This window comes from Salvia hispanica, chromosome 4 (genome assembly GCF_029641045.1).
Source record: "Salvia hispanica isolate PSC_SH4W2 chromosome 4, Shi_PSC_v1, whole genome shotgun sequence".
NCBI lineage: Eukaryota > Viridiplantae > Streptophyta > Magnoliopsida > Lamiales > Lamiaceae > Salvia > Salvia hispanica.
Window position 1 is genome coordinate 30,507,059 of NC_142695.1, and position 18,067 is coordinate 30,525,125.

An 18,067-nucleotide genomic window follows, 5' to 3' on the forward strand; every position below is an offset into this window, starting at 1 on the left:
GATAGTCCACAATTCCATTTGCTCTCTCTCTCCATCATCTGCAGCTGCATTATTAGTTTTCTTTTTTAATTTAGCTCATTGCTATCATCTTTTCAACATCGATCTTCGCGTTGTTATTGTCCTTTTCATAATGTTTGGATGCCAAAACTTCATTCAAAAAGGCGCTATGATTATTTTCCATCCCCATCAACACACGATAGCACACCCTTCTTTCTAATCGATAGTCCACAATTCCATTTGCCCTCTCTCTCCATCATCTGCAGCTGCATTATTAGTTTTCTTTTTTAATTCAGCTCATCAACATTCTCTACCAATGTAAAAGAGGTCATTCTTGGTCTGTTTTTAGGGCATAACAGTAAACATGACCTAAAATAATCTAAAAATGACATTCATATTTTTCAAATCTAGATTTTATTAAATGACCTAAACTAAACTAACAATTTTTATGTCATGCATAACACAATTTCAAGTCAATCTTCAATAGCAAACATAAAATAAACAATTATATGAACTTTTGCCCTAATTTTGTCATTTTTATGTCAGAAAAATCGGATTCCAAATTAGGAATTTAGCAAAACTCCACACCAGCTTTTAATGTCACGTGGAACATATATATATATATATATATATATATATATATATATATATATATATATATATACGGGCGCATTATGGTCAATAAGTGAAATTCTGTTAAAAATCAAAACAAATCCCAGCCCTTGGATCCTGAGATTAGATGGATGTGATAAGTTACATTATTAGCCCAAAATGCTACATTATCATTATTAGACTAAAATGCTACATTATTGTACTAAAATAGTACATTATTAGCTAATTTACATTATTTGACTAGTAATCTACATTACTAGATGACACGTGGCAATAATCTAACAGTTACATTACAAGATCCAATGACTGAGATTTGTTTTAATTTTTGACAGAATTTCACTTATTGATCTGAACACGTCCCTATATATATATGTATATATATATATGTCATTCTAGCTTCAGAAAAATGAGATTTGAAATTAACAGTTTTTATGTCATGCATAACACATTTCAAGTCATTGATCTTCAACAACAAACATAAAATAAACAATTATATGAACTTTTGCCCTGATTTTATCATTTTAATGTCAGAAAAATTGGATTCCAAATTAGAGATTTAGCAAAACTCCATGTCTCATAACTATTTATGTGAGCACAAACTAAATCATCCTAACACGAGCTCCCAAATTCAATTGCTGCAACAATTTGGTCATCATGTCCCTTCTTTATTCTTTCCCGTAATCCTTTGATAAACTTGTTCAAAACCAAAAAAAACATATAATGGCCTAAAATATAGCAATTTTGTGCCACAGTGAAAAAAAACGTAAATTTCATAAACCCCACATACCCTTCCCGGTCTTCCTCGCTGTTCCGGACGCCCTTGTATCCACCATCGTCGGTAATTCGTTTGGCTTGAGCAAAATCCCTAATTTCTTCTAGAGAGATTTTTGAATAAATGAGTGAAATTTTCACTCTCTCACTTCTTCACTGGCGTGGGAAACGAAGAGCTATATTAGTGTGTGTGGGAAACGAAGAGCTATATTAGTGTGTGGAGTAATCACTCCCATTAAATTCGCCCACTATGAGCATCTCCAACCATTACACAAAACTCAAACCCATTTTAGTGTAAATGTCACACTAAATATTGATTTTACTTCAAATCATTTGCACTAAACTCAAACCCAAAAGAATACTCCCCACTCATTTGCTTATCATACTTTACAATCATATTATATACTACTATTTTATATAAATTATACACTAACCCCATAACACTTTCAATAACTTAAATTAAATTAAATACTAATATAATAGTTAGACTTATTAATTAATATAACTATATATGAAATCAATTACTTTATTAAATAAAAAATTACATGATTTAAAAAATTTAAAACAAACAAAACTGGATTCTCTATTTGGGAACAAAATAAAACAAGTCATCGTCTTTTGTTTAATTAAATAATAGATTAACTCTTTCAAATTATGCTGAATAATATTAACTTATACAGTATATACTAATATGGGCTAGCCCAGTAATTAATACAAAACCAAATAAAACCAGATTAGGTTACATCTTCTCCGCGCCTGCAGCTGCTTTCTTTGTAAGTTTTCTTGTCCCTAATTTTTAATATCTCTTCCTTCCATTCTTCTATTTTAATAAATATGAATTGATTTGGACTTGAATGCAATAACTCAAACTATGAAAAGTATTTTTGGTATACTTTTAGTGCAAAACTAAAGATATATATTTTTTCTTCAAAAATCTATAATGGAATTGGTTTTGCAGTACTGTTGGAGGTATTATTCTACTGCATTTTAGGTTTTGCAGTACTATTGGAGATGGTCTAATAACGGAAGCAACGGCTCCACTAATGTGGACCCCGGAAAATACCCTTCGTATGACCCAATTTGCACTTGTCATGACGCCAAAGAAACAATTTATAAAACAAATTGTGGCCCTTAAATAATAACTCTAAATAATGATAATTGGGCTCGATTTTGGTACTTAGGCGTTTCTTTTGATAGATTAAAACCCATAAATATAGTGTTGAAAAAGAAATGAATAATGAGAACATATTCACAACAATGCACAAGTACCAGAGAAATGTTGTGACTCCGACTCAGCATATTGAATAAAAATGCTTATAAAGTTTCATAATAATGTAAAATTGAATGAATCGACTGTGCATAAATAAATAGTACTTCTTCTGGATATCAACTTTTTCTATATTTAAAAATATATTCAATCTCTCATCTCTCATTAAAATATTCAACTATCTTTTTCTTTTTTACTTATTTCACCTAACAACTTCTTCTAAAATCTCGTGTCACTCAATAATGTGCACATCATATGTAAATTATATACTACTCCCTATCTAGTGTATGTGGATTTTAAAGTTATTTTGTACGTACTTCATTAGTTGTGTAAAGGAATTGAGAGCTATAGTCTACTAGTTTAGATGTGTTGATGATTGAATTCAACCAATACAAAAGAGATAAAGTGGTTGAAGTAAATCTATAATAATACTCCCTATTAATTTGTCCACTTTTATTATTTTTGTCTGCCCCCATTAATTGTCCAATTTCACTTTTTATTATAAATGATAATTAGGTATCACATTTAACCAACTCATTACACTCACATATTATTATAAAACTAATATACAAAAGTAGGACCCAAATTTCACTAACTTTCTCATCTCACTTTCCTTTACAATTCTTAAATTCCGTGCCGAAATCAAAATGGACAATTAATAGAGGACGGAGGGGATACTCTAATTGTGCAGTTGCAAAGTATAAGGGAGCTCGCATATTTTCCATATCATAATTTATAGATAGTGAAAACTATGCACATCAATAACCAATAGAATAACAAAACCAAGAATCAAAACTCTTAAAATCATTAATTATAGTAGCGGCAAAATTGAAGTCTAGACAAATTAATTATTAAGCTAAAGGTTGTAATTTTATTGGCTTTTGATGCCAGTGGTATATGTGGTTATGTTAGGTAGTGAGGATGGGAGGGAGATAGTCTGACTTCACACCAAGCAACTTAGCCTTGGTGTCGGGGAAGCAGTCGTTGCCGGGAAGCTCGGTAACGACACCTTCGCTGCTGATGGCGATGGGGTAGCGAAGCAAATGCCCCGGAAGGTCTCTCTGTAGCTCCTCATTAGCATAGAGATCCCAATACTTATCGGCCAAATCATTCACCTTCCTCACACACTCCTCGCCCTGAGGTAGGAGGAAAACATCGTCAATCGTCCCTAGATGCTCGTACCATAACGCCATTCGGAAGCCATGGACTTGACCCCTAGCCGGCTTCTTCGTTGACAGATGGTGCGGTTGGTAGGCACCAATGGCTATCTCCGAGTCCCGAGTCCCATCCATCGACCGCTGGTTGATGTTAGCCGACCCAACTATAATGTACTCATCATCAACTGCAAGTTAAAACATACATCATAGTCATCATCTGTTGGCAATTGAAACTATATATACAAATATTACTATCCCACACCAGTGCTCACAGAGAACTGAAATCACTATATAAATCTTATGGGCCTCTCCTTCTATCACCAATTAGTTTTGAGAGGGAACTCATGGATTTCTATCATCGGCATCTTAAAAAAAGAAAGAGAAAATTAACGTACCGATCATCATCTTTGAGTGCACGTATATCATAAACCTTCGAGCCATCTGGGCTCGGAGGTAATCAGAGTCGGGCTCTGGCTGCTGCGACGGCATGTACTCCCCGTCCTTGGAGGTCTCCCGATTTCCGAGGCAGAAGAAGGTCAAGTAATTCCTAGGATCATCTTCCATGCCCTTATCTCTCAAAGCCTTAATAATGTCCTTATACATCATCTCCATTGTCCGTCTCTGCCAATCCAAGATAGCCTGCACCGATCCACTCTCCGGGATCCCCTCCGGCCACATGGGAACAATAACATAGATCTTGAACTTCTCCCCAGCTTCAATCTTGCTACAAACCTTCAACGACAACTCCTTCGGTATGAGATGCAGAGCTCCGATATCCCCCACCGTAATGCCATCGCTCCCCCACCCAAAGCTCGATCCGAGGAAGTACTGATTCTCGATGTAGATGAAGTTCTTGGCCCTCCGTATAGCGTGAATGTAGGCGTCCTGGATGCTCCGATCCACGATGTTCTCCTTGCCACTTACCAGACCAGCGTTGGCCGCCTCCTCAGGGCTCTCCGGGAACCCGAAGGCTGCCCCACCGTCTATCGACCTAAAGAGCTGCACATTCCATGACTCGTGGTCGTCGGGGTGCATGACCGAAGACGGCGGGATGATCATGTTCTCGTAATCCTCTCTCAGCTTCAGCAGCACGTCCTTCCCACCTTGTTTCCTCCACCTCTGTTCGAAATTAAACATGACATCCCACGCGATGGGGCCCTCCACTCGCGAGTGGATGTCATGCCAAGGCTCTCGGGGGCCCCCTTTTTCAATTGCGGCCCCCGGGAAGTTTGGCTGATGGAAGTCATCGTGGTGGGCCGAGTCCAGTGTTCGGAACAGGCTATGGAAGGGCGTGTCGTACCTCCCGTCGCAGAGATCGAGCCCGCCCACGAAGCTCACAATCCGGCGCCGATCTCCTCCTCCCTTAGGCATGTCACTGTCCACAACTATGATTTTCTGATGATGAGTAAACATGGTGGAGACTTGCAAACTCTGCACAATGCTCCCGCCATCATCTGGATTTCGAGGGCACAACACACAATGAACCTCAGTCCCTTGAAAAAATATCATTGTTTCTTCGTCATGAGTCGCCATTAGCCCATCCTTTTTTAAAACCCCCACCGAGGTCCGATCATCCCAAACAAGCATCAGCACTCTCACTCCTTCCCCGGCCTTTTTCTTCAGCAGGGCGCCGAGGGTGGTGTCGCCCCCGGCCTTCTCCCTCCTCGAGTCCCGGATAAGAGAAATCTCGGTGTAAACAGACCATCCAGTGATGTAGATCAAATGCTTAGCATTAGTTATAGCGTCGAAGGCATCCTCCCAGCAACGGTGAGGCTCGTAGTTTTTTCCCCCGGACAGGGCGATTTTCGGGATGAAGCCGTCGGGGACGTGGGCGTCTTGGTAGAGGGAGACGCGGCACCCTGTACGCTGCCCGAAGAAGGTGTAGGGCACGCCGGGGTATTTAGCGCTCTTGATGCCGCGCCCCCAGTTGCGGTCGCGGCTCACATCGAAGAATTGGAGCTTGACGTGGATCTTCGAGGCCGAGCCAATGGGGCTGCGGTTCTCATCCAAGATCGCCTCCCATCTGTCTACCTCGTCCCCCTCCAGGATGTCTTGGACGGGGACGTAGGCACGGCCGATGAGGGTGGCCCCGATGGCATTGGCATCTTTGACGGTGAAGATGACGTTTGAGGCCGAGTGGGCGCAGTATATGTGGAAAGTTTCCGACCAGTTGAGGTTGTTGCTCACCTTGTCGATCAGACGGGTACGCCCCACTCTCGCCTTCTCCAGATCCACAGTTGCGTAGATTTTGGGGGTGCCTTTGCCTAGGCCCACTGATTCGCCGATGTTATCCACCAGCTACAACAATATTTTTTATTTTTGTACAAGAATATGGTTTATTTTCTGATTATACTCCTTCAATCACTCAAAATTTGCTCTTTTTTAACTCAAAAAGCGCAATGGGCTGCTCCAATTGCTCGAGAAATCGGGCTCGGTAGTGTCTGACGTCTCGAGCAAGTGGCCCAGTGCATGCTTTTTGAGTAAAAAAAGAGCGTTAAAAGTTGTTTTGGGTACTTTTTTATGTAAAATGTTTCTACGAGACGACCCCAAATGCTCCTTTTTTACTCAAAAAGCGCAATGGGTTGCGCCAATCGCTCGGGACATCGGGCTCGGTGAGAGCTTGGGGATGATATGGTGTGAGTCCATGGGCCCTGGCATCTCAAGCAATTGGCGCAACACATTGTGCTTTTCGATTCAACAAAAGGAGTGTTTGGGTTTGGACACTTTTCGATTTGAAAAGCGAACTGTTTCGACCAAAATCATTTTCAAAGAAAATCGATACGATTGAGATGAAACTCATACCTTGCCTAAGAAATTCCCTCCACCACCACTGTCTTGCAGCCTATCAACTTCAAAGATTGTTACATGTAGAGTCCCATGAAGCAATGTCTGAGACATTTTGTTTCACCTGTCCGATATTTACCATATGTCAAATGATTATGCAATAATTCAACAAGACACAATATTTAATCTAGACTTCACGAAGAAGAAAATAAAAATAAAACCTCTTTTTGTAAGGAAATGAATGAGAAATCCCAGAAGCTTACAAAAATGAATTTTTTCTTAAGGTTTTTGAAGGCAGAAAATAGAATGTGATCCGATTTTTGCTGTCTGCGAAAATAGAAAGTGATCCTAGAAAATAGTTTTTCTTTGTTTTTTCGCTTCACACGAGGACCGGCAACTCGCACAGCTATTAATTTTTTAATGGGGTATATTATTAGTAATTAAGTAAGGTCTAATTACTAGTTAATTTGTTTCACATGTGTGTATGTTATATTGTACACTACTCAATATATATATAGGGTATAGGGTATAGGGATGTGATCAATTGCTAACTAATTATCAATACAAAATTGAAATCAATTTTTAACCATTAGATTAGAAGATCTTGTGGTTGATATAATGCCAAGTGTAATATATTTTAAATTTAAATAATTATTAATTAAATTAAAAGGATATTAATGTCAAATCCTATATGTAGTAATTATAACTAACTACTTTCTCTCTCCTCAAAATCATCTCAAATCTTTAAATTTACGTAACTCTCTCAATTTAAATTATTTTTTCGCAAAAAATATATCAAATTAAAGATAATTTAATAAGGATTCCAACGAGATCTCAATTGCATATGATCCGACGATGTTCGGGTGATGAAATTTGATAAATTATATTTCAATTTTCGTACATGTTGATAAGCAGCTTTTATCAACAAATGCAACAAAAAATCTCAATATATTGTAGGCAAAATCTCAATATTATGCATGTCCAATCTCAATAAAAATGTGTTGATATTTTCTTATCCTTGTGTTGATATTCTAATGTCATATTGTTGATATTTGTAATACACAATGTTGATATAAAAAATCACTCACGAAAATTATCATATGATAACATAATGACGATATTACCCTTTTGTTGATATTTTGTCTACTCCCTCCGTCCCATTAAAGATGACCCACTTTCCTTTTTGGTTTGTCCCAATCAAGATATCCCATTACTTAAAATGGAAACCCCTTTATCTCTACTTTATCCCCTCTCTCTTACTTTACTCTCTCCATTTAACATACAAAATAAAGTTGCATAAAATCCCGTGCCGCCCAAGAAAGGGGTCATCTTCCTTGGGACGTAGGGAGTACTATTTATTGAGATTTGTGAGCTTTAATCTCATCCACGCATTTTAAAATCCAAGGGTGGAGATTTAGTCTTGATTTTGGATTAGGGTGCTATAAGCATTAAAACAGGACCCTATAGGGTATATATATATATAGGGGTGCGATCATATCATAACTCATATTTATGTGATAACCTAATAACCCTATCATTATATGGGTCAAAAGTATCATTTTTACTAAAAAAAGATATTTATACATGATAAAATGATATTTTTTCAGCATGCATAAAATGATACTTTTATTCCATAAAATGATATTCTGTTCCATAAAATGATATTTTTCGTCCATAAAATGAGGGTTATTAGGTTATCACCATAAATATGGGTTATGATATGATCACATCCCTATATATATAAATATATATATATATATATATAGAGTCCTATTAACCACAAATCCACCCTTAAAGACCGAACTAGAGACCAAATTAGGGCCACTCATTTTTCTTAATCTTATGGTTATGATTAATTTATAATAATTTAATATTTTATTAAATAAAAATATTTTTTTATTTAGATTTTTTTAAATTTTTTTTCATTTTTTTATTTTTTTAAATTTTTTTTCATTTTTTTTAATTTTTTAATTTTTTAATTTTTTTATTCGATAAAAACTTGCTGGAGTAAATAATGAACTATATTCACTACATAATGAACTAAATGAATGTATGTTATGAACTTATTACTTCATTCAGTCGTGCTATTACTACATTCTGTTAGTTTATTACTTCATTTATTCATGCTATTACTTCATTCTATTAGTTTATTACTTCATTCCGTTAGTTTATTACTACATTCAGTCATGCTATTACTTCATTCCATTAGTTTATTACTTCATAATGTGTTATGATATAATTATCTTTCAGTTGGGTTTGGGGTTATTACTTCATTCCGTTAGTTTATTACTTCATTCAGTCATGTTATTACTTCATTCTGTTAGTTTATTACTTCATTCAGTCATGTTATTGTTATGAGCTTATTACTTCATTCCGTTAGTTTATTACTTCATTTATTCATGCTATTACTCCATTCTGTTAGTTTATTTACTTCATTCCGTTAGTTTATTACTTCATTCAGTCATGTTATTACTTCATTCCATTAGTTTATTACTTCATAATGTGTTATGACATAATTATCTTTCAGTTGGGTTTAGGGTTATTATTTCATTCCGTTAGTTTATCACTTCATCCAATCATGTTATTACTTCATTCTATTAGTTTAGTACTTCATTCTGTTAGTTTATTACTTCATTCAGTCATGCTATTACTTCATTCCGTTAGTTTATTACTTCATTCAGTTATGTTATTACTTCATTTCATTAGTTTACTACTTCATTTCATTAGTTTACTACTTCATTTCATTAGTTTATTACTTCATTTTATTATTTTATTACTTCACAATGTGTTATGACATAATTATCTTTCAGTTGAAGTAAATTCAGTATATAATGAATGCGAAAAATTATTTCATAACATACATTCATTTAGTTCATTATGTAGTGAATATAGTTCATTATTTACTCCGGCAAGTTTTTATCGAATAAAAAATATTTCTAAAAAAAAATTAAAAATAAGAAAATTTTAAAAAATTAAAAAAATATATAAAATAAAATTTTAAAAAATTTTAAAAAAAATTTTAAAAAAATAATTTTTTTTAAAATTAAAAAAAAGTTAAAAAAAATAAATTAAAAACGTTTTTATTTATTAAAATATTAAATTAATTCTAAATTAATCACAACCATAAGATAAAGAAAAATGAGTGGCCCAAATTTGGTCTCTAGTTCGGTCTTTAAGAAGGGTTCGACATTGATCACAACCCTATATATATATATATATATAGGGTCTCATTATCCACAAATCCACTCTTAAAGACCGAACCACCGAACCCTACCAAATTAGGGCTTTTAGATCTAGTTTTTTATGGATAAGATATAGAAATTTATAAATTATTTTCGCCTTCATCACGAGCCTATTTTAATTCATCCAAAAGTAAATAAGTCATACTAACATGTTACGAAGATTTAACTTCGTTACAGGATATATTACTTCATTCTAGTAGGTTTTTACTTCATTCTAGTAGGTTTTTACTTCATTCCAGCACGTAAATGTGGTTTCGCCGTCGCATGCCGTTCTTTCTCTCTACAATATCTATCACCACCGCTATGACGCTAATATGGTTTAATAAACACATGGAATAATGTAATAAATTATTGGAATGAAGTATGTGTAGAAGCATTTGAAGTCCTACTGGAATGAAGTAAAAATCTTATCCAATGAAGTAAAAATCTTATCCAATGAAGTAATAACGTTTCTGAATGAAGTAATAAACTCACTTGAAAAAATTGCATTTTTAAATGTTAATCAAGCAAAAACCCACGTCAATGAATTTGAATGAAGCATATGTTGAATCATTTCAAAACTTACTGGAAACAAGTAAAAACATGTTGTAGTTTCAAGGTATTACGTACAGAATGAAGTAATAAACCTATACAATGAAGTAAAATGGGCTAGTAATGAAGACGAAAAAATTTTCACAGCAGCACATCTCATCAAAAAAAGTAGATCTAGTGGCCCAGATTTGGTCTCTAGTTCGGTCTTTAAAATTGGTTCGACATTGATCACAACTCTATATATATATATATCCGTGGGTCATATTCTAATGCTTATAGCACCCTAGTCCAAAATCAAGACTAAATCTCCACCCTTAGATTTTAAAATGAGTGGATGAGATTAAATCTTACGAATCTCAATAAATAGTAGACAAAATATCAACAAAATGGTAATATCGTCATTATGTTATCATATGATAATTTTCGTGAATGTTTTTTTATATCAACATAGTGTATTACAAATATCAACAATATGACATAAGAATATCAACACTAGTACAAGAAAATATCAACACATATTTATTGAGATTTTTACATGGTTTTATTGAGATTTTTTGATGTATTTGTTGATAAAAATCTGGTTATCAACATTTACGAAAACTAAAATAAAAAATATCAAATTTCATCATCCGAACGTCGTCGGAACATATGCAATTGAGATCTCGTTGGAATCCTTATAAAATTATCTTTAATTTGATATATTTTTTGCGAAACAATAATTTAATCGAGAGAGTTACGTAAATTTAAAGTTTTAAGATGATTTTAATGAAAGAGAATTGACATTAATACCCTCTAATTTTATTTATTAATTTTTTTAATTAAAAATATAATCCATGTGGCATTATTTCAACCACTAGATCTTCTAATCTAATGGTTAAGATTTAATCTTAGTTTGGGATTGCTAATTAGTTAGCAATTGATCACTTCCCTATAACCCATAATACATTATGTACTTGACATGAAGTTTGATCTCTACGTTAATTAGTACTTCCTCCTCCGTCTGTCATTAGGAATTTCAGTCACTTTTGCGCACTCGTTTATAAAAAATGATAATTAATATTAAATAGTTAAAGTGGATAAATGGTTAAGAAAGGGAGATAATAATATTAAGAAGACTCTTCTCAACATTATTCTCTCTCTTACATTACTATTTCTCCACTTTAACTATTTATTATCATTTTTATAAAACGAGTGCGCAAAAGTGATTGGAACTCCTAATGGCTGGCGGAGGGAGTAATTAAGAATTTGGCAGTTTGATCGATAATTAAACCATTATTGCTGATGAACAATTTGTTCAGAATCAACTCATCTTCACTAATGAGCGGGCATATCTAGATTTTTAGCTCATGGGATTGGACGGTGGAGGTGGTTGATGACTCGAGACAAGTCCTACATGTCAAAGTCATGACTGCCATTTTCCCTTTCCCGCTCCACATTTCTATCGTTTATGGCAGACACACGAGCGAGACGAGACAGGAGCTATGGGAAAAGCTTGGGGACATCTCCCTGGCTGTGGAGGGGGGACCGTGGCTAGTGGGAGGTGACTTCAACATATTCCTTAATAATGAAGAGAGACAAGGAAGTGATACAAACAGATACAGAGATATGATGGAGTTTGCAGATACTATAGTTGATTGCCAGTTGATTGATCTGGGGTTCGATGGGCCAATGTTTACATGGTACAGGGCAGGGCTTTGGGAGAGGTTGGATAGGATCTTGATCGGGGAGCATTGGACATCGGTGTTTGCGACGACCAGAGTGACCCACTTAGCGAGATTCAGCTCTGATCATGCTCCCTTACTTGTGCAGTGTCAATTCTCTGTTCAGACCACAAGGCCGGCTTTCAGATTTCAGAACATGTGGGTGAGGCATGAGACCTACAAGACCGAGATTGCGAGAGTTGGGAGGCAGGAACAGGTTACAATGGTATGATGAACCTCCAGCTCAAGCTTATTAGAATTAAGAAGTTCTTAAAGGTGTGGAACAGAGCAGTTTTTGGAAATATACATCAGAACCTAAAGGCGGCCGAGGAGGCAGTCCTACACGCTCAGATGATGTTTGACAACACACCTACACCAGCACACAGGGCCAACTTGAACAAGGCCTCGGCGGAGCTCACAGTTGTGACAAAGATAGAAGAGGAGTTTTGGAGGCAGAAGACGGCTATTAGATGGGCAGCGGATGGAGAGAGGAATTCTAAGTTTTTTCATGGCTGGGTCAAGCAAAAGAGAGTCAAGTCGAGGATACACAGTATTGAGGCAGGAGGGCAGATCTTGACAAAGGAGACGGTGATTAGGGACTCTGCGGAAACCTTCTTCCAACAGCTCTTGACGTCTGATGTTGGATTCCTTGAGCAGCCAGATTTGACACTTATTCACAGCCTTCCAGAATCAGTGGACCAAGTGGCATTGTGCTTGGCACCACAGGAGAAGGAAGTTTGGGAGACAGTCTTTGGGATTAGTGGGGATAGCGTATCGGGACCGGATGGGTTCACCTCTTTGTTCTTCAAGCATTGTCGGGACATTGTAGGGGGCGATGTGATTGCAGCAGTTGGGGACTTTTTCAGTGGGGCTTTCATGCCTCGGAGCTTCACAGCGGCTATGATTATTCTCATACCGAAGACGCCAGATCCAGTCACGTGGGGGGGATTATAGGCCGATAAGTCTCTGCAATGTCACGAATAAGATCATCACAAAGATCTTGGCATCTAGACTTGCACCTCTACTACCCCTCGTCATTGCACCGAATCAGAGTGGTTTTATTCAGGGGCGGTTACTTAGTGATAATGCCTTACTTGCCCAAGAGCTGATACATGATTTGGGGAAGGAGCTCAATAGCTGAGGTAGATCGCCTAACCTAGCTCTCAAGCTAGATATGGCGAAGGCATATGATAGAGTACAGTGGCCTTTTTTGCTGAAGATACTTGAGAAGATGGGGTTCTCACCGGCTTGGGTGGGAATGATTAGTAGATGTATTTCGTCATGCTGGTTTTCGGTCTTGGTGAATGGTGGCCCGACAGGTTTCTTTCAATCCTCTAGGGGGTTGAGGCAGGGGGATCCATTATCACCTTCCCTTTTTGTGCTTGCAGTTGACTACCTATCGAGATGTCTGGATAGGTTGATCAAGGGGGATAAGGAGATGATATACAGATGTCGCAAGAAGGCACCGATCATCACTCACCTTTCTTATGCTGATGACATCATCATCTTTACCCGAGCTCACAGGGAGGCGATGGAGAAGATGGTGGGGTACTTGAACCATTATATTGCAGTGTCCGGTCAGATGGTGAATAATGGGAAGACACACTTTTATTTGGTTGATGAGCATATGGAGTTTGCGTCAATGGAGGAAGTTGGTGGCTTCCAGCGAGGAGAGATGCCCTTTACATACCTGGGAGTACCGATATTTAGAGGGGCGAGAAGAGCTGATCATCTTTTGCCACTCAGACAACGGATGTTGGACAAGATACACACTTGGTCCCATCGTCACACTGGCAGCTATCCCACTTCATATTTTACAGATTATGAGTCCGCTGGTTGGGTTTCTTGATGAGTTGGAGCGGATTCTCGCCAGATATTTTTGGGGTAGGGGAGAAGAGAAAGCTACATTGGATCTCGTGGAAACAGATTTGTCTTCCTGTGGCGGAGGGGGGTTTGGGCATTCGCCGATTTCGGGAGGTAGCAGTGGCTTTTGGGTTCAAGCTGTGGTGGAGGCTCCTTGCGCAGGATTCTCTCTGGGCCCAGTTCATGACCCAGAAGTACAGTATACTTCCTTGTCATTTTCATACATATGCATGTTGGTCACATGATAGTCCTACTTGGCGTCGTTTGCGTCGTATTTGGTCATTTATGCATGATTATATTCGTTGGTCCTTGGGTAAGGGGAAGATCAGCTTCTGGGATGACGTCTGGCTTGGGGCGAGCTCCATCAAGAGTCTGTACGTCCTGGGATATGATCCTACTCAATCTCAGGCCGTTGCACCATACTGGCATGAGCATGCATGGGATGAGGATATGCTGCATGACTTGTATTTCGGGTTTGGCGTACCTCTCGACAAGACCGATCAGATCAGAGCCATGCCGATCGAGGTGGGGGCGAAGGATGTGAGGCGTTGGAGTCTGACTAGCCATGGCGAGTTCTCTATGACCTCTGCCTGGGAGAGCATCCGGACGAGACTGCCGAAGTATGAAATTTTGGGACTGATTTGGAACGAGGGGCTGACCCCCACCATCTCGATTTTTATTTGGAGGTTGTTGTATGGTAGGTTACCGGTGGATGAGAAGTTGCAGCATCGGGGTATTGAGTTAGCGTCTAGGTGTCAGTGTTGTCGGTCTCCTTCTCTTGAGTCTTTTAGTCATGTCTTTCTTTCGAGTCAGTCGGCGATTTCTGTGTGGGAGTATTTCAATGCCTGGTTCCCTCCCCCCCTCGCACACACCGATTCACACGCGCACCGATATTGCTCTTAGACTAGGTCACTGGCGGATGTCCTCTTTCTCTAGGGCTCCTGCCATGCACATTAGTTTTATTGTTCCGTGGTTGCCCTTTCCGTCACACTCATGTTATTTGGTAGGTCACTCATCATCTACATATGTTCGTGTTGGCCGGCAAGATCACCCCGTTACATTGGAGGGGTTGCTCGACGTTGGTGGATTTCATGCCTTCTTCTTCCAGACAGCATGTTCTGCGATCACTCATGGTCCTTTGGCATCCCCCCGATGCCCCTTGGGTGAAGCTGAATACAGATGGTGCCTTCTCCTCAGCGACTTTGGAGGCGGGAGAAGGAGGATTGGTTCGTGGTACTGATGGAGGCCTTCTGCGGTCCTTCTGTTCTCCGGTGGATGCATCTTCGAGCTTTGAGGCGGAGCTTATGGCTCTCATTCGAGGCTTAGAGATGGCCATGGAGTTATCTACACACATTTGGATAGAGCTTGACTCTGCGGCTCTGGTTACTTTACTCACATCTGGACGGCCTAGTTCTGCCGATTTTAGACATCATATGGCTTTGATCCGGAGGATGACATCTCAGCGGCATGTTCGATTCTCACACATCTACGGAGAAGGAAACCGCGCTGCCGACTTTCTTGCAGGTAGGGGGTTCAGACCCCTACTATGACATATTATGATTCTGTCTCTGCGCCTCGATGCCTGAAGGCGCTTGTTAGGATGGACCAGCTAGGATATCCTAACTTCCGTTTCCAACACAGAGATGTGGATTGATCCTGATTTTTTGATAGTTCTACTTTGTTTATTTCTTCTTTTTGTTCATTTGGCTACTAGTTTAGTTTTGATAGCATGGAGCATCCCGGCTTGTGGGAGCTCCAATCTGTTTCTCCTTCATGTTCTTGCTTTTGGAACATTATATTTTGATTTATTCACGGGTTGGGGGTCAGCCTAACCTCCCGCCCACTTTGGGCGTTTTAGATATATATATAAAAAAAAAAAAAAACTCATCTTCACTAATCTATCTCCAAATATCTGTGGTCAAATAATTAAAATATAATTAGAATTAACAATAATTAAACACTAATTAATGAATAAAATGGTAAGACACTTGAAATTTGATGAATTCATGATTGGTAAATTGTCAAAATTTGTTTCTTGACATCTAATTACAAAATATTAATTAACTAAATAAATTGAAAAAACATTTAATTATAAAATTTCATATAACTATAAGGACAAAAAATGTCATTGCAAATCTTATCTATAATTCAGTCCAATCTATCAACCACTTTTATTATTTATTTTTTATATTTTATCTAACCTACCAAACAATAACACTAAATTCTTATCCAAATTTGTATATTAATTCTGATATCTTAACATCTCTACCAAACAAACACTCAGTATTTATATAATACGTTAGGGTTAATATCATCTTATTTTGATCAATTTACAGTAATTTTTAAAAATTTTGATATGGTTAAAAGGTTTTTAAGTTTTGAAGTAAAATAGTGTTAAAAGGGATAAAAGATGAAAATGCTCAAACCTGGAGTCTATAAAAGGAAGAGATGGTCGCATAGGTTGCGTGTGAGCAAACAGTGTCGCGCGAACCATTCTGATGGCATAGGTTGCGTGTGGAGCCAACAACTTCCGGCACATGCCGTGCAGTGGTACAGAGCCAGCTAGCGGGCCAATGCCGAGATTTTCGTGTGAGCTGCGCGATTCATTTTCTAGATGTGTGGCCCTTGCCTACATGTTGGGTTTTGATCTCTAGGTCCGTTTTTAGGAGGTCTAAAATATTTCTTAACGTTGCATTAGGATTTTGTAATTTTACTCTTGCAGAGTGAAAGCAATTGATTGGATAATTTAAAGAATATTAAGCAAAGCCAAGATTAATTCTCCGAGTATTGTCTAGTTTTTTAGATTGAATATGTTTTGCTTTATTTTATTTTTTAGTTTATCCATCTATAGTAAAAGTCTTACAATTTAAAGAATCGCAAATAATTCACTCATTTGTTTTACCGTTTAATGTTCAAACTCATTTTACTTTAATTATTTCTGAACTTGTAAATGATAATTGGTTACAACTTTCATTGGTTTATATATAAGTTAGATGCAAAATTTGAGAGATTAGAATTGATACTCCCTTCGTCCCATAAAAGATGTCTCACTTCCTTTTTAGTTTGTCTCACTAAAGATGTCACATTTCCATTTTTAGAAAAAAAAGTTCTATCTCATAATAATATAAATATTATATTTTCTCTTTCCATCTACACCCAAAATAAAGCCTCCTAAAATCTCGTATTGTCCCACAAGTATGACATCTTTTGTGGGACGAAGGGAGTATATGTTAGGGGTAGCAAATCGTGCGTATTGGGTCGTTATCGGATCAACCTGTTAACGGCACAACACGACCCAATAAGGACAAACACGAGCATGACCTATTAAGGAAACCTCAAACCCGAACACGAACCCGACCTGCTATCCTCAAACTCGAACACAACACAAACTCATTAACGACACGAACCACATTGGGTCAACATGGCATGACACTATAACAACACGATCTGATAACACGATAAGAATCCGAAAATAACTAATTTTTGGGCATGGATCCCCTGCTGTGGCAAAATGCACGGCAGGGGAGGGATGTTGTGCTCATCCATACCACACATAATGTAAATAAATGAAAATAATCTAAGTGTATAAAATTAATGGAGGGTGTAGATGAGCACAACATCCCCTGCTGTGCATTTTGCTACAGGGGATCCTTGCCTCTTCTTTTGATTAACAAAAGTTACAGAACCTTGTCTTTAAGAGTCTAATTAAAAACCTAAAATTTGATTATACAATCTGATCTTTTGAACAATAACATCAATAGATGCTTAGTAACAAAATCCAATCAAATCCAACAAAAAAAAATATCATTTTTAAAATACTAAAAATTAATAATATTATAATATTACTTCTTAACGGGTAACCCGAACCCAACACGAACATGACACGATACGGAATTTTTGTGTTCTTAACGGGTCGATCCGATAAGGACACGAACCCAATAAGCTTTGACCTAAACCAATTAATTTCATGCGGATTCGTGTCAGGTTATCATTAATGGACGTGTATGCAACTTTAACACTCAAAACGAACCAAATAAAGGACTTAAAACAGTGCAAAAGCCCAGCGTATCAATATTATTGATTCAGATTTTATTGCATAAATAACTTCACTTTTCCATATTTTTTGTTGTTTCTCAATAAATT

The 18,067-nt window shown here is 37.4% G+C and overlaps 3 protein-coding genes across 3 annotated transcripts; 2 read left to right on the plus strand and 1 right to left on the minus strand.

Moving 5' to 3' along the window:
• Window positions 1–3,434: 3,434 nt before the first annotated feature.
• LOC125196456 (phospholipase D alpha 1-like) lies at window positions 3,435–6,716 on the minus strand. Its single transcript, XM_048094978.2, has 3 exons — window positions 6,607–6,716; window positions 4,200–6,102; window positions 3,435–3,989 (listed from the first exon to the last, which is right to left on the minus strand). Exons 1-3 carry the CDS (start codon window positions 6,700–6,702, stop codon window positions 3,556–3,558), a joined length of 2,433 nt encoding a protein of 810 aa, XP_047950935.1. The 5' UTR covers window positions 6,703–6,716; the 3' UTR covers window positions 3,435–3,555.
• A 5,049-nt stretch (window positions 6,717–11,765) lies between these two features.
• Window positions 11,766–12,293, plus strand: LOC148928423 (uncharacterized). Its single transcript, XM_089056671.1, has one exon. It carries the CDS (start codon window positions 11,766–11,768, stop codon window positions 12,291–12,293), a length of 528 nt encoding a protein of 175 aa, XP_088912797.1.
• Window positions 12,294–13,235: 942 nt separating this feature from the next.
• On the plus strand, window positions 13,236–15,474 carry LOC148928424 (uncharacterized). The gene is made up of 4 exons (XM_089056672.1): window positions 13,236–13,712; window positions 13,882–14,118; window positions 14,243–14,464; window positions 14,932–15,474. Exons 1-4 carry the CDS (start codon window positions 13,236–13,238, stop codon window positions 15,472–15,474), a joined length of 1,479 nt encoding a protein of 492 aa, XP_088912798.1.
• Window positions 15,475–18,067: the final 2,593 nt, after the last annotated feature.

Bases quoted from the DNA above. Each gene is read 5' to 3' on its own strand.
- LOC125196456 (XM_048094978.2), bottom strand. From the start codon at position 6,702: ATGTCTCAGACATTGCTTCATGGGACTCTACATGTAACAATCTTTGAA. The intron at 6,103-6,606 runs GTATGAGTTTCA...ATATTGTTGTAG, and splicing joins GAGGGAATTTCTTAGGCAAG to CTGGTGGATAACATCGGCGA. The intron at 3,990-4,199 runs GTACGTTAATTT...TTTAACTTGCAG, and splicing joins GCACTCAAAGATGATGATCG to TTGATGATGAGTACATTATA.
- LOC148928423 (XM_089056671.1), top strand. From the start codon at position 11,766: ATGACTGCCATTTTCCCTTTCCCGCTCCACATTTCTATCGTTTATGGC.
- LOC148928424 (XM_089056672.1), top strand. From the start codon at position 13,236: ATGGCGAAGGCATATGATAGAGTACAGTGGCCTTTTTTGCTGAAGATA. The intron at 13,713-13,881 runs GTTGGTGGCTTC...CATATTTTACAG, and splicing joins AGTTTGCGTCAATGGAGGAA to ATTATGAGTCCGCTGGTTGG. The intron at 14,119-14,242 runs GTACAGTATACT...TCCTTGGGTAAG, and splicing joins GCCCAGTTCATGACCCAGAA to GGGAAGATCAGCTTCTGGGA.